The sequence below is a fragment of the Symphodus melops genome (assembly GCF_947650265.1).
Source record: "Symphodus melops genome assembly, chromosome: 11".
NCBI classification, from domain to species: Eukaryota; Metazoa; Chordata; class Actinopteri; order Labriformes; family Labridae; genus Symphodus; species Symphodus melops.
Genome location: NC_136701.1, coordinates 13,092,620 through 13,108,162, shown reverse-complemented (window position 1 = coordinate 13,108,162; position 15,543 = coordinate 13,092,620). Strand labels below are relative to the sequence as shown.

Here is a 15,543-nt window from a genome sequence, read left to right as displayed (position 1 = left end):
TACTGCCGCCCCTATATCTACAATAAAGGCATAAAATTAAATCCATTGGTGTTTCAGAAGGCTTTGGCTGTATGCAAGAAACAGAGATAAGTTCAACCCAGGACCTGAACAAAAGCAAAAGAGTAGAGGAAAGATAGATAACTTCTTCACTGGAGTGTCCAAAATGTCCTGGGATGTTTTGTTTGAAAAAGAACTGCAGCATATATAATAGCTTTACTCTGAACAGAACTTCATTTCTTGTTATCTTTATCGACACTTTCAGATACCTTTAATGTCTTTATACTCAATTTTTTTTAGCTTGTATGTTAATAAACCAAACCAGAAATAGACATAACTCTGTTTAAGACAATATATAGTGAGGTTGATAAACAGCATGTTTAAACTAAAATGATGAAGTTCAAAAGTAAAGTAGTCGTTTTAAGGGTGCTGACAGAAGCGGGTTATGAGTGAGCACATATACAGAGATTGTTACATGTCCACAAATTTAACGCATCATACATATCTCATGTTCTACAAACTGCGTCACGTGCTCGAAAACAATAAAAAAAGGATGAAAAGTAGAACTTTTTGAAAACAAAAAACACATCTGTTCCTTCATTTCATTGACATTTCTTTGTCACCTACATATTTGTAAGCAAAGCCAACCATTTTCACCGAAGTGTTTTATGTGCAGTTTATGATGCCTTTACCAAACTAAAATTGTTGTTGATTAAATTTGTCGGCCGTTGCTTCTGTGGACTGCGAGCATTTTTTTATCCAAATGAAAATACACAGTAATGGTGGAACTCAGGGTTGAGTCAAGTAGCGTGAAATGACAATTTCTCGCCACCCAGTAACAATTTGCTGTTGATAATTATAATGATCATCACCAGAAGTCCTAATGTTGCATCAGCCATTATCCAAGGTGATGATTATTCCCTATAGTTGAACTCCTGTCTATAAAACATGGTATCTAAGAACATCTTGTTGGTGCCTGCAGATATTCAAAGCAGGGAAGTGGGAGGAACAAGACGTTAAAAGGTAAAGACACCCAGGGTAGGTCTTTGCAAACATCTTTACTATTGCTAACGTTTTTTTAATCAAGTCAAGATCATATGAATTTGATCGAGTTTTTTAATGGTTTATGTCTCACTAGAATGACCACCTATGGCAAGCATCCCTTGTTATAGCTTTGAAAAGTTAATGTTTCTAATGTGTAGTGTTAGCATTAATCTTTTAGGAAATGATAACACCTGACACATTATACATTTTCCATCAGTCTTTCAGGTTGATGGAAAACTACACCTACAACAGCTTCACACTCCAGCTGGAGGGGTTAAATGTCTCCAAGGATTCCCTCTACCCTGTCTTTTTCTTCTTCCTTTTCTCCTACCTCTTCATCATGATTGCAAATTTAGGTATTGCTTGTCTGGTTTTCGTTGACAAGAACCTTCACCAGCCTATGTACCTTCTTTTTTGCAACCTGCCTTTTAATGATGTCATTGGAAACTCTATCATGGTGCCTCGTGTGCTGATGGATTTGATGCAGCCGCCTTCTGCGCGCCTCATCAGTTATTCTGAATGTGTTGTGCAAGCTTTCACCACACACATGTTTGGTACCAACTGCCACACTGTTCTCATGATCATGGCCTTTGATAGATACGTGGCCATCTGTAATCCTCTGCGCTACACAACAATAATGAGCAACAGAATGGTGATGAAGCTGACAGTTTCTGCCTGGGGAGTAGCTTTTGCATTGGTTGCGATTCTCCTTGGTCTGACCATGCGTCTGAACCGCTGCAGGTCTATGATCATGAATCCTTACTGTGATAATGCCTCCTTGTTTAAACTATCCTGTGAGAGTGTTTTTATTAATAATGTTTATGGCCTTACTTTCACTGTTGTCTTGCTCACCTCCTCTATAGGAAGCATTGTTCTCACTTATACAAAGATCACAGTGGTTTGTCTGATGAGTAAGAACACCTCTTTGAACAGTAAAGCATTAAAGACCTGCAGTACTCACCTTGTTGTGTATCTGATCATGTTGATTAGTGGATTCTTTGTAATCTTTCTGCATCGCTACCCTCAGTACTCAGACTACAGAAAAATGTCAAGCATTTTATTTCATATCATCCCTGGAAGCCTTAATCCCATTATTTATGGGGTACAGTCTAAAGAGATCCGGAAATTTTTGTTAAAGCTGTTTTGGCACAAGAAAGTTGTGGCCTCATGACAGACTATTTTTAAGAAAATTATTTGCAAATTTATTCTAATGTTTTCGACTATTGTTATTGATCTAGTGCTTGTTCTTCTATCTGGAAGGACTGGTCTATACGAGCAAAGGTCATGCTGTATTTGTGTTACAGCTTCAGAATAATAAAGTCGTAAGTGTAGAATACTGTACTGTGGTAATATCATAAAGTGGTTGTCTGTAAATGCCTTTTTGTTTTCCATCAATTATTACAATAATAAAAAAAAATTCACCTAACAATCAAATTTTCTTTTCACATATCTGTGGGGATTTTTCTATCAAGACAGAAAAGTCCAGTCATTTCTTTCCAGTGTGCTAGTTGTTAATTGTGTTGAAAGCCTACAAACTACAATCTAAGTCATTTAGCTGTATCAAATGCTCCTAAAAGAACCCTCAATGAATGATCTGACAATCTTGCCCCACATAATGTACAACTCTTAATGACCTTTCAGGAAATTATTTTTATAATATCCACTGATTAGATGTATGCTTTATGAAGTGGCTGTTTATGTTGTTACACGTTTTATAAATCTTAAAAAATGTATCTTAAGTCAGGCTATAGGTTTGTGTAACATGCAGAAAAACACCTCCAAACTACAACCCTAAATTAAAAAGAATCGCAATGTTGCGCAAAATGTGAATAAAACAGAAGTGCTGGTTTGCAAAATACTCAAACCCAATATTTGACAATAGCAAAGACAAGATATCCAAAGTTCAAAATGAGAAAGTTTAGTAAATGCCCATTTTGAATTTTAGCCAAAAAATATATTTCAAAAAGGTTGGGACAGGGCATCGTGTACCACTTTTGAGCATCACTTTAGCCCCATTTCCTTCAAGCGGATCAGTTCGGCTCATCTCAATACGGCACACATATTGTGGTTTCCATAGACTAAAGCCGGAAAAGATCCACAAAATGCCAACCCTACTGTCCCACTTTTTGGGACCCTTCTGTTGGGGTGCCAAGTATATTGATACGACGCTAAAAGGTCGAGCTAAACACTGCAGTCCGTTGATTGGTCCCATACGCCAGCAGTATTAAAAGACATGCTGATCCATACTGGAGTGCTTGGTGGAAACTGTCTGGTTTTTCTCTTTTGAATTATAAGGTTTTCGTTGAAATTGAACTTCTTTTTTAGTCATATTTTTAGTGGCTGTTACTTTCCTGGGCTCATTTTGCCTTCCAGGCCTCTGGCCAGTCACATGACTGAAAAAAAAATGCCAGCCCTCTGCACATCTTTGGAGTGCCCTCTCCAGTGAAGTCACCCCTGGAGCTACACGGGTTCTTGAGGCCAAGTTTATCAGCCCCAAGAAAAAACACAAAAAGGTTTCTGAAAAATAAACTGGTCTAAATACCCTAAACTATTGTCAGGGGTAGGAACTATCAGTATCGGCCACCATACAGAAAATAACTCCTCACTTCAAAACACATCCAGATCTAGAAAAAAGGAAGACTAAGACAAAACGTGCATGTGCACATTTGTCTTAAAACTAAAACAGATGTCTCTTGCACTTAAAGTGATACGGACATTTAAAAAAAAACAAAAAAAACTTTATTATGGGTTTTAGTAGAAACTGACAAGCGAAAATTTTAAATTGCTTTTCAAAATAATTGCCTCAAGAGGAGAGGGACCATCTTTCTTGTAATTAGAGTTCAGTTACAAAGCCAACCTCCATGGTGGTATGGGGGTGCAACAGTGCACATAGTATCGTTACCCTACCCTACCCAGGGTGGAAAAAAGGTCAGTATGGGGGAGGAAAGGGAGCCAGTAAATGATATTTAAAACCGGTAACTTGTCCAGCTGTTGAAACAGGGTTTTATCGGTTCTCATGTATTCCAAATTCTGGCAATTGTTGACAGTGTAAGCTGTAAAACAGGCGGGTTTACAACAGCAGCACAGCATCAGACAAACATACAAATATCAATCAATCAATCAATCAATCAATCTTTATTTATATAGCGTCAATTCATAACAGGCGTTATCTCGAGACACTTTACAAAAGCAGGTAAAGGACCTTACTATTTGTCCGTTAAACTTAAACAAAAGAGCAGGTAACAAGACCATGCTCATTGTTATGTTTACAAAAAGAAGGTAAAGGACCTTACTTATGGCTATATTACAAGAGCCCAGCTTAATCCGTCATAGCGTGGCAAGAAAAAACGTCCTTTTAACAAGCAGAAATCTTCAGCAGACCCGGGCTCATGATGGAACAGCCATCTGCTAAACTGTGCTGGGCTTGAAAATGGGAAGGGGGAGACTGGACAAGATGCAGAGAGAAGAATAGGATAGGATAGGTTGGGGGGCGGGGGGGGTCTGGGCAGGCCATCCTCGTGGGGGGGGCGGGGGGTTGTTTGGGCAGGCCATCCTCACCAACAGTCCCAAGGAACCTAAGAAAGCTCAGGAGCTCCCAAAAAAAGGAGAGGTTAGAATATAAAGATAGTGACAAGCAGTAATAATATATGAAAGCTGGGAGAGAAAGAGGGAGAGAGAGATAAGAGATCCTGGTGCCAGTTCCCCCGGTAGTCTAGGCCTATAGCAGCATAACTATGAGCTGGTCCTAAGCCAGCTCATAGTGTGTCTGTCTCCCGGACCCCGACTGGTAGACGATTCCAAAGGAGCGGTGCCTGATAACTAAAGGCTCTACCTCCCATAGTACTTTTAGAGACAATAGGCACCACGAGCAGGCCTGCATTCTGGGAACGTAATGTTCTTGATGGATAGTACAATTAACTCTTTAAGATAGGATGGTGCCTGACCGTTTAGAGCTTTGTAGGTGAGCAGAAGGATTTTAAATTCTATTCTAGATTTTATAGGGAGCCAATGGAGAGAAGCCAATACAGGAGTAATGTGGTCCCTTTTCCTAGTTCTAGTAAGAACACGAGCTGCAGCGTTTTGGACGAGTTGGAGGGTCTTTAGAGAGTTACCATAGCACCCTGCTAAAATAGAATTACAGTAATCCAACCTGGAGGTAACAAATGCATGAACTAATTTTTCAGCATCATTTTGTGACAGGATCTGCCTGATCTTAGAGATATTACGAAGGTGAAAATAAGCTGTCCTTGAAATTTGTTTAATGTATGAATCAAAGGACATATCCTGATCAAACAGAACTCCTAGGTTCCTAACAGTGGTACTAGAGGCTACGCTAATACCACTAAGGGCCGTCATATCGGCAGAGAAAGTCTCTCTAAGGTTCTTAGGTCCAATCACTATAACTTCAGTTTTGTCTGAGTTAAGCAGTAAGAAGTTTCTGGTCATCCAGGTCCTAATGTCCTTGAGGCAGGCTTCTAGTTTACGAAGCTGGTTGGTGTCTACTGGCTTCATTGCTATGTAGAGCTGAGTATCGTCTGCATAGCAATGAAAGTTTATGGAGTGTTTTCTCATAATACTACCTAGAGGAAGCATATATAATGTAAATAGAATCGGACCAAGCACTGATCCTTGAGGCACTCCATAGCTAACTTTGGTGTACATAGAGGACTCATCATGAACATGCACAAACTGAGATCTGTCTGATAAATAGGATCTAAACCAACTTAAAGCAGTCCCTGTAACTCCAAGCAATTATTCTAGTCTCTGTAACAGAATCTGATGGTCAATTGTGTCAAAAGCAGCACTAAGATCTAACAGGACAAGCACAGATAGAAGTCCCCTGTCTGAGGCTAACAGAAGATCATTTGTTACTCTAACTAGTGCAGTCTCAGTGCTATGGTAAGCTCTAAATCCCGACTGGAACTTCTCAAACAAGCTGTTGTTGTGGAGAAAATCTGACAACTGATTAGCTACCACTTTCTCTAAGATCTTGGAGATAAAATGAAGGTTAGATATAGGTCTATAGTTAGCTAGAGTTCCTGAATCAAGAGTAGGCTTTTTAAGGAGTGGTTTAATTACAGCTACTTTAAATGACTGGGGTACATAACCTAACGCTAAAGATATATTGATCATATCTAGTATGGAGCTGCTAACTAGGGGAAAGACTTCCTTAAACAACTTGGTTGGGATTGGATCTAAAAGGCAGGTTGACGGTTTAGACGCAGAAATAATCGAATTTAGTTCTGCGAGGTTAATTCGAAAAAAACAGTCGAGGTTAGTATCGGAAATTGGAACCGTTTCTGCTGTATCCAAAATATAGGAGGAATCTGCACTAAGTAAAGGTAGTAGGTTGCTAATTTTGTCTCTAATGTTTAGAATTTTATCATTAAAAAAGCTGATGAAATCATAACTGCTAAGGGCTAAAGGAATAGATGGCTCAAATGAACTATGACTCTCTGTCAGCCTGGCTACAGTGCTGAAGAGGTATCTAGGGTTGTTTTTATTTTCTTCAATAAGAGACGAGTAACAGGCAGTGCGGGCCTGCCGTAGAGCTTTCATATATCTATTATGACTGTCTTGCCAAATTAAACGAGAAAAAATTAAGATCTCTGCGAGACCAGCGGCAGCCAATCGTTCCAGCTTTCCCTCCCTGATGTAATGATGACTGATTTCTGTGAGTTAAACCATATCTATAAAACTTGACACAAGAGAAAAGGTTGTCTGCTGGTTATCAGCAGTGGGCAGGAAGACACAAGCGGCCGAGAGAAGACACTCACAGAAGGTACTGTATTACTGATTGATAAGAAGTGTGGTGTTTTTTCCACCACAATTGATTAAAGTTTACAGTCATTAAGTTACTTTAGTATTTTGCTGAACCTGGTAGACTACATCTTTTATGATGAGAAGGGAGTACTTTTAGATTCACAGTAGATGAAAAAGACATGAGGAGATGTGTGAAAAATATACTTGGCAGGAAAAATTGCATTATGGAATACAATTCTCCAGATTTCAGGTATAGCTGTCATTTCCAGATTACATAATTTATATAAGCAAAACTACAATTCTGTTGGGCAGTGGGCCCATCAGAGAATAAACCTTCATAGAGGCAAATACGGTGGTGAACAAATACATCTGGAATGACCTACACAAACACAACAATGGACATCATGTTCCTCACACTTTCACACCGCCTGGGACGCTCTGTACCTCCTGCAGAGTTTCTCCCCATCTATTTTTTGCGTTACCCTTTTTTCCTTGTGCCTTTTTTTTCATTGTACTATTGCTTTGATCCTTGATTGTCATGATGCAACTAAAATGTCTTTTGTCGTTATTTGAGTTATTTGAATTAGTTATTTGGGAATCATTTCCCAAATTAATCTTTAATTCATAAAATTGCATTGGGTTGGAAACCGAAGGGTCATTGATTCAAGTATTATTTGAAAACCTACATTTGCATTACAATTGATCTTTTATCTTTCAGGTTGATGGAAAACTACACCTACAACAGCTTCACACTCCAGCTGGAGGGGTTAAATGTCTCCAAGGATTCCCTCTACCCTGTCTTTTTCTTCTTCCTTTTCTCCTACCTCTTCAGCATGATTGCAAATTTAGGTATTGCTTGTCTGGTTTTCTTTGACAAGAACCTTCACCAGCCTATGTACCTTCTTTTTTGCAACCTGCCTTTTAATGATGTCATGGGAAACTCTGTCATGGTGCCTCGTGTGCTGATGAATTTGATGCAGCCGCCTTCTGAGCGCCTCATCAGTTATTCTGAATGTGTTGTGCAAGCTTTCACCTCACACATGTTTGGTACCACATCCCACACAGTGCTTATGATCATGGCCTTTGATAGATATGTGGCCATCTGTAATCCTCTGCGCTACACAACAATAATGAGCAACAGAATGGTGATGAAGCTGACAGTTTCTGCCTGGGGAGTAGCTTTTGCATTGGTTGCGATTCTCCTTGGTCTGACCATGCGTCTGAACCGCTGCAGGTCTATGATCACGAATCCTTACTGTGATAATGCCTCCTTGTTTAAACTATCCTGTGAGAGTGTTTATATTAATAATGTTTATGGCCTTACTTTCACTGTTGTCTTGCTCACCTCCTCTATAGGAAGCATTGTTCTCACTTATACAAAGATCACAGTGGTTTGTCTGATGAGTAAGAACACCTCTTTGAACAGTAAAGCATTAAAGACCTGCAGTACTCACCTTGTTGTGTATCTGATCATGGTGATTAGTGGATTCTTTGTAATCTTTCTGCATCGCTACCCTCAGTACTCAGACTACAGAAAAATGGCGAGCATTTTATTTCATATCATCCCTGGAAGCCTTAATCCCATCATTTATGGGGTACAGTCTAAAGAGATCCGGAAATTTTTGTTAAAGCTGTTTTGGCACAAGAAAGTTGTGGCCTCATGACAGACTATTTTTAAGAAAATTATTTGCAAATTTATTCTAATGTTTTTGACTATTGCTATTGATCTAGTGCTTGTTCTTCTATCTGGAAGGACTCATCTATACGAGCAAAGGTCATGCTGTATTTGTGTTACAGCTTCAGAATAATAAATTTGTAAGTGTAGAATACCTGTACTGTGGTAATATCATAAAGTGGTTGTCTGTAAATGTCACAAATAGCCTTTTTGTTTTCCATCAATTATTACAATAATAAAAAAAATTCATCTAACAATCAAATTTTCTTTTCACGTATCTGTGGGGATTTTTCTATCAAGACAGAAAAGTCCAGTCATTTCTTTCCAGTGTGCTAGTTGTTAATTGTGTTGAAAGCCTACAAACTACAATCTAAGTCATTTAGCTGTATCAAATGCTCCTAAAAGAACCCTCAATGAATGATCTGACAATCTTGCCCCACATAATGTACAACTCTTAATGACCTTTCAGGAAATTATTTTTTATAATATCCACTGATTAGATGTATGCTTTATGAAGTGGCTGTTTATGTTGTTACACGTTTTATAAATCTTAAAAAATGTATCTTAAGTCAGGCTATAGGTTTGTGTAACATGCAGAAAAACACCTCCAAACTACAACCCTAAATTAAAAAGAATCGCAATGTTGCGCAAAATGTGAATAAAACAGAAGTGCTGGTTTGCAAAATACTCAAACCCAATATTTGACAATAGCAAAGACAAGATATCCAAAGTTCAAAATGAGAAAGTTTAGTAAATGCCCATTTTGAATTTTAGCCAAAAAATATATTTCAAAAAGGTTGGGACAGGGCATCGTGTACCACTTTTGAGCATCACTTTAGCCCCATTTCCTTCAAGCGGATCAGTTCGGCTCATCTCAATACGGCACACATATTGTGGTTTCCATAGACTAAAGCCGGAAAAGATCCACAAAATGCCAACCCTACTGTCCCACTTTTTGGGACCCTTCTGTTGTGGTGCCAAGTATATTGATCCGACGCTAAAAGGTCGAGCTAAACACTGCAGTCCGTTGATTGGTCCCATACGCCAGCAGTATTAAAAGACATGCTGATCCATACTGGAGTGCTTGGTGGAAACTGTCTGGTTTTTCTCTTTTGAATTATAAGGTTTTCGTTGAAATTGAACTTCTTTTTTAGTCATATTTTTAGTGGCTGTTACTTTCCTGGGCTCATTTTGCCTTCCAGGCCTCTGGCCAGTCACATGACTGAAAAAAAGATGCCAGCCCTCTGCTCATCTTTGGAGTGCCCTCTCCAGTGAAGTCACCCCTGGAGCTACATGGGTTCTTGAGACCAAGTTTATCAGCCCCAAGAAAAAAACAAAAAAGTTTCTGAAAAATAAACTGGTCTAAATACCCTAAACTATTGTCAGGGGTAGGAACTATCAGTATCGGCCACCATACAGAAAATAACTCCTCGCTTCAAAACACATCCAGATCTAGAAAAAAGGAAGACTAAGACAAAACGTGCATGTGCATATTTTTCTTAAAACTAAAACAGATGTCTCTTGCACTTAAAGTGATACGGACATTTAAAAAAAAACAAAAAAAACTTTATTGTGGGTATTAGCAGAAACTGTCAAGTCAAAATTTTAAATTGCTTTTCAAAATAATTGCCTCAAGAGGAGAGGGACCATCTTTCTTATTATTAGAGTTCAGTTTCAAAACCAACCTCCATGATGGTATGGGGGTGCAACAGTGCACATGTAGCATCGTTACCCTACACATTTGTGAAGGTTCCATTTATGGTGAACCATATGAGGTTAAGGAGCAACACTTGCTGCTAAATAAACAAATCGTTTTTTGTTTTTTTTATTGCAGTTCATTTGAAAAAACAAAAACCAAAAAAAACCAAACAGAATAATCAAGACTGAAGTATTGAAGGGTCAAGAGAAGTATATCTTGACCCAGTGATCTTCATCGTTGAATAAGCAAGGCCCAGGGTGGAAAAAAGGTCAGTATGGGGGAGGAAAGGGAGCCAGTAAACGATATTTGAAACCGGTAACTTGTCCAGCTGTTGAAACAGGGTTTTATCGGTTCTCATGTATTCCAAATTCTGGCAATTGTTGACAGTGTAAGCTGTAAAACAGGGGGGGGTTTACAACAGCAGCACAGCATCAGACAAACATACAAATAAAGATCTCTGCGAGACCAGCGGCAGCCAATCGTGCCAGCTTTCCCTCCCTGATGTAATGATGACTGATTTCTGTGAGTTAAACCATATCTATAAAACTTGACACAAGAGAAAAGGTTGTCTGCTGGTTATCAGCAGTGGGCAGGAAGACACAAGCGGCCGAGAGAAGACACTCACAGAAGGTACTGTATTACTGATTGATAAGAAGTGTGGTGTTTTTTCCACCACAATTGATTAAAATTTACAGTCATTAAGTTACTTTAGTATTTTGCTGAACCAGGTAGACTACATCTTTTATGATGAGAAGGGAGTACTTTTAGATTCACAGTAGATGAAAAAGACATGAGGAGATGTGTGAGAAATATACTTGACAGGAAAAATTGCATTATGGAATACAATTCTCCAGATTTCAGGTATAGCTGTCATTTCCAGTTCATTGTACTATTGCTTTGATCCTTGATTGTCATGATGCAACTCAAATGTTTTTTGTTGTTATTTGAGTTATTTGTATTAGATGTTTCTGTTTTTCTAAAAAGTTTTGAAAAATAAACTAATTTCCTAAATTAATCTTTAATTCATAAAATTGCATTGGGTTGGAAACCGAAGGGTCATTGATTCAAGTATCATTTGAAAACCTACATTTGCATTGCAATTGATCTTTTATCTTTCAGGTTGATGGAAAACTACACCTACAACAGCTTCACACTCCAGCTGGAGGGGTTAAATGTCTCCAAGGATTCCCTCTACCCTGTCTTTTTCTTCTTCCTTTTCTCCTACCTCTTCATCATGATTGCAAATTTAGGTATTGCTTGTCTGGTTTTCTTTGACAAGAACCTTCACCAGCCTATGTACCTTCTTTTTTGCAACCTGCCTTTTAATGATGTCATGGGAAACTCTGTCATGGTGCCTCGTGTGCTGATGAATTTGATGCAGCCGCCTTCTGAGCGCCTCATCAGTTATTCTGAATGTATTGTGCAAGCTTTCACCACACACATGTTTGGTACCACATCCCACACAGTGCTTATGATCATGGCCTTTGATAGATACGTGGCCATCTGTAATCCTCTGCGCTACACAACAATAATGAGCAACAGAATGGTGATGAAGCTGACAGTTTCTGCCTGGGGAGTAGCTTTTGCATTGGTTGCGATTCTCCTTGGTCTGACCATGCGTCTGAACCGCTGCAGGTCTATGATCATGAATCCTTACTGTGATAATGCCTCCTTGTTTAAACTATCCTGTGAGAGTGTTTATATTAATAATGTTTATGGGATCACTTTCACTGTAGTCTTGCTCACCTCCTCTATAGGCTGTATTGTTCTCACTTACACAAAGATCACAGTGGTTTGTCTGATGAGTAAGAACAAGTCTTTAAACAGTAAAGCCTTGAAGACCTGCAGCACTCACCTCTTTGTGTATCTCATCATGGTGTTTAATGGAATGTCTATCATCACTCTTCATCGCTACCCTCAGTACTCAGAATACAGAAAACTCTGTACCATTCTGTTTCATGTCATCCCTGGCAGCCTCAATCCAATTATTTATGGCTTGCAATCAACAGAGATAAGGAAGTTCTTTTTAAAATTATTTAATTCCAAGTCCATGCCATTATAATTGATAACCTCCATGTATTTCTTTTGTTTTATTTGTATATTATACAGTATATATATTTCCTTTTGTTAGATCTAAATATGAAAAAAAAATTCTCTTATCCAAATGGCTGCACTGTAAATGTTGAGTTTTTGTGTGTTGGATAATAATGGGAAAACCAAATGCTGAGTATAAAATAAACTGATCCGAGAGAGCAAAATTATGGTCACAATACTGATCAGTTGGAGAACAAGAAAATATGAACCGACAATGGCTAGTTTTAGCATTTTCTAGTCTGGACTAATCAAAGCACTTTTACAAGCAGGACACACTTACCCATAAGTGGTGTGACTTCTAAACATTAGGTGCACACATCACTGCTCAAAGCTCAACAGCTGTTCAGTGAATGTCAGCGCAGGCTGTGCTTTTCTTTTCTTTTTGCTTTCTTCATTTAAGGCTCTGATGAGGTTCAGTGACCTCCCTGAACCAAAGAAAACTTACTATTGAAACAACTCTACAATGTCATCGGTTTACAATTTTTTTGGTTTCAATGTGACCAACAGATCCACCAAAATGGTTGAAAGAGACAGTGGGTTTGGGTTGGTGTGGTTGTTTTTTTCTAACCAATGACCACTTCTACTTAGACCTCACCGCTTGGATGACACATACTGTGAAGGGACAGGTCATCACATCAGTGAAAACAGCAGGGACAAGTGGTGGCAGCAGTGAAAGTGCTGGGTTTTGCTTCCTGCCACAAAGTGCACGGCCCTACCTTCCTATTATGCCAGCAAAATGACAACGCTCAAGGTAAATAATACAACGTAGAATATATGTGTGAAATCATTAAATCTCATCCTTTTACTTTTAAAGAAATTAAGTTTATCGTATTTCATTTTTTTTCTTGAATAGAACAGAGCTGCACTTTACTTGGGTTGCTAACAGCACTAAACTCTTAAAGATTTCACCAGTAATCTGTTTATCCACTATTCAGGGCACAGTTCATCAAAATAATCCTCAGACCTTGTGAAAAGCAGTTGCATGTAGAAACTGAACAGATGTAGTTTGAAAAAGGAGATAATCAAATAAATAAATGAAGATGGCCAAAAAAACCAAAAACTGGTTTCCATGTATTCCTTATCTAAATGTTAGAGTCCCTTGAGGTCAATGAGGTCCATAAAACAGACTAATGTAGTTAAACTCTTGAGAGGAGGAGAGGAGCCTGAAGCAAGGCTGAGAGATGATCACAAACATTTTGCTGATGTGAATCTTTAAAACATGTTTGATACTAATATGTCAGGTTAACCTTTAAACATTGCAATTTATTCCTGAATGTAAGGAACCATTATTACATTTATTTGAGATGAGGCTGTACTTTACTGTGAATGCTTTTGTTTAAATTGGATGCTTAGGGGTGACTTCTTTGTTAGGAATCGTCTTCAAGTCTCTTTTTCTCTTTTCCTGTGGATATTTTTAACAAGTTTTGCATGATGAATTTTTCCACGTCAGTTTTGACAAGACAAACTCTGATTGAAAACTACTCATTCAACAGTCTCACACTACAAATGGAGGGTTTAAATGTCACAAACACAAACAAGTACCCCATCTTTTTCTTTCTGCTTTTGTGCTACGTGTTCATATTAACAGCCAACGTGGGCATTGTGGTGTTGATATGGACGGAGAGAAGCCTCCACCAGCCAATGTACCTCCTTTTCTGTAACCTGTCTATTAATGATGTCATGGGAAACTCTCTCCTTGTTCCACGGGTGCTCGCAGACATATTGGTGCCTCCTTCTGAGCGCCTTATTCACTACTATGAGTGTCTGATGCAAGCTTTTACTACGCACATGTTCGGCACCAATGCTCACACAGTGCTCATGATCATGGCCTTTGACAGATATGTGGCCATCTGTAATCCTCTGCACTATGCAACCATAATGACTGATAGAATGGTGATAAAGCTGACAGTTTCTGCCTGGGGGGTGGCGTTTGTGTTGGTGGCCATTCTCCTTGGTCTGACCGTGCGTCTGAACCGCTGCAGGACTCTGATCACAAATCCTTACTGTGATAATGCCTCCTTGTTCAAGCTCTCATGTGAAAATGTGTTCATTAACAACGCATATGGCATCACGTTCACTGTCGTCCTGCTCTCAGCCTCTATCGGCAGTATAATCCTCACATATTTGAAAATCACAGCAGCCTGTGTGACCAGTAAGAGCAAGTCTTTGAACAGTAAAGCCTTAAAGACGTGTAGCACTCATCTGATGCTGTACATGATCATGCTGACCAGCGGGATGATATTGATCATCCTCCATCGTTTCCCCGAATACTCTGAGTACAGAAAGACTTCAGCCATCCTCTTCAACGTCGTCCCCGGCAGCCTTAACCCCGTCATCTACGGGCTGCAGTCTCAAGAAATACACAAGTGCTTGTTTAACATTTTCAACTTGAAAAGAGTCACACCATCACTTTAAATCTGAAGTTCATGTGTGAAAATAATAATTGTAGATCAGTCTTTTCTTCAATCAAGCTGATAACTGAAAGAAAGTAAGAAGACATGAAATTATGAGGATGAAAATTGGCCATAACCTGTGATATTGAACGTGATAATTTTTATACTGAATTGCGTGCTAACATGTCCACTATCTTATGCAATACAAATAAGAACCTGTTTATTCAAATGATTTTATGTTGGAAGAAGGACGGGTGGATACTTTTTTTTTTAGTTCTAAACTCCGCTTTAGCGACGTGTTCAAGCAATTAACCCATCAATACAATATGTGAGTTTGATCATTTGTGTGTTTTTTTAAATTAATGTACAAATCCAAAAAGTAAACAAAACAATATGTCAAAAGTATATTTTATTTTTTACATAATCTAACATATTGGTCTTTTTTTGCATGTTGCCTTTAATGTCAAATATATACATATATGTACACACACACACACACACACACACACACACACACACACACACACACACACACACACAAGTTTTAAACGTTTGTGAAACACTGTAAACTGTTTCAGATTTTACTTCTTTATTATTAGATTACATTTGCATTTTGTTTGTACAAAATGATACAAAACTTCCTCAAAATGCTTTTTCATATTTTGCTTATTGTAACATCTATGTCAGCTGTGAATGATGAACTGTGTAAAGTCATGTTAATCATGAATAAAGCCGCCAAATCTGGTTTAAATGTTAAAGACATGATTAAACTTATTTATCTTCTTATACTGGTGATAATTACACAATAAGATGCTATGAATTACCATATCTTTACCTGGTAAATACCTGGTAATTAGGGGACTGTAAAAGGAAGGGTT

The 15,543-nt window shown here is 38.5% G+C and overlaps 4 protein-coding genes across 4 annotated transcripts; all 4 read left to right on the top strand.

Moving 5' to 3' along the window:
* Positions 1-1,264: 1,264 nt before the first annotated feature.
* Positions 1,265-2,212, top strand: LOC306831698 (olfactory receptor 8G17-like; the record flags this gene model as incomplete). Its single annotated transcript, XM_079355912.1, has 1 exon — positions 1,265-2,212. The coding sequence occupies exon 1, from the start codon at positions 1,271-1,273 to the stop codon at positions 2,210-2,212; it is 942 nt and encodes a 313-aa protein (XP_079212038.1). The 5' UTR covers positions 1,265-1,270.
* Positions 2,213-7,520: 5,308 nt separating this feature from the next.
* On the top strand, positions 7,521-8,468 carry LOC306831938 (olfactory receptor 8G17-like; the record flags this gene model as incomplete). Its single annotated transcript, XM_079356248.1, has 1 exon — positions 7,521-8,468. Exon 1 carries the CDS (start codon positions 7,527-7,529, stop codon positions 8,466-8,468), a length of 942 nt encoding a protein of 313 aa, XP_079212374.1. The 5' UTR covers positions 7,521-7,526.
* Positions 8,469-11,295: 2,827 nt separating this feature from the next.
* Positions 11,296-12,240, top strand: LOC306831843 (olfactory receptor 8G17-like; the record flags this gene model as incomplete). The annotated part of the gene is made up of 1 exon (XM_079356089.1): positions 11,296-12,240. The coding sequence occupies exon 1, from the start codon at positions 11,302-11,304 to the stop codon at positions 12,238-12,240; it is 939 nt and encodes a 312-aa protein (XP_079212215.1). The 5' UTR covers positions 11,296-11,301.
* A 1,463-nt stretch (positions 12,241-13,703) lies between these two features.
* Positions 13,704-14,687, top strand: LOC306831193 (putative olfactory receptor 52L2; the record flags this gene model as incomplete). Its single annotated transcript, XM_079355141.1, has 1 exon — positions 13,704-14,687. One exon carries the CDS (start codon positions 13,704-13,706, stop codon positions 14,685-14,687), a length of 984 nt encoding a protein of 327 aa, XP_079211267.1.
* Positions 14,688-15,543: the final 856 nt, after the last annotated feature.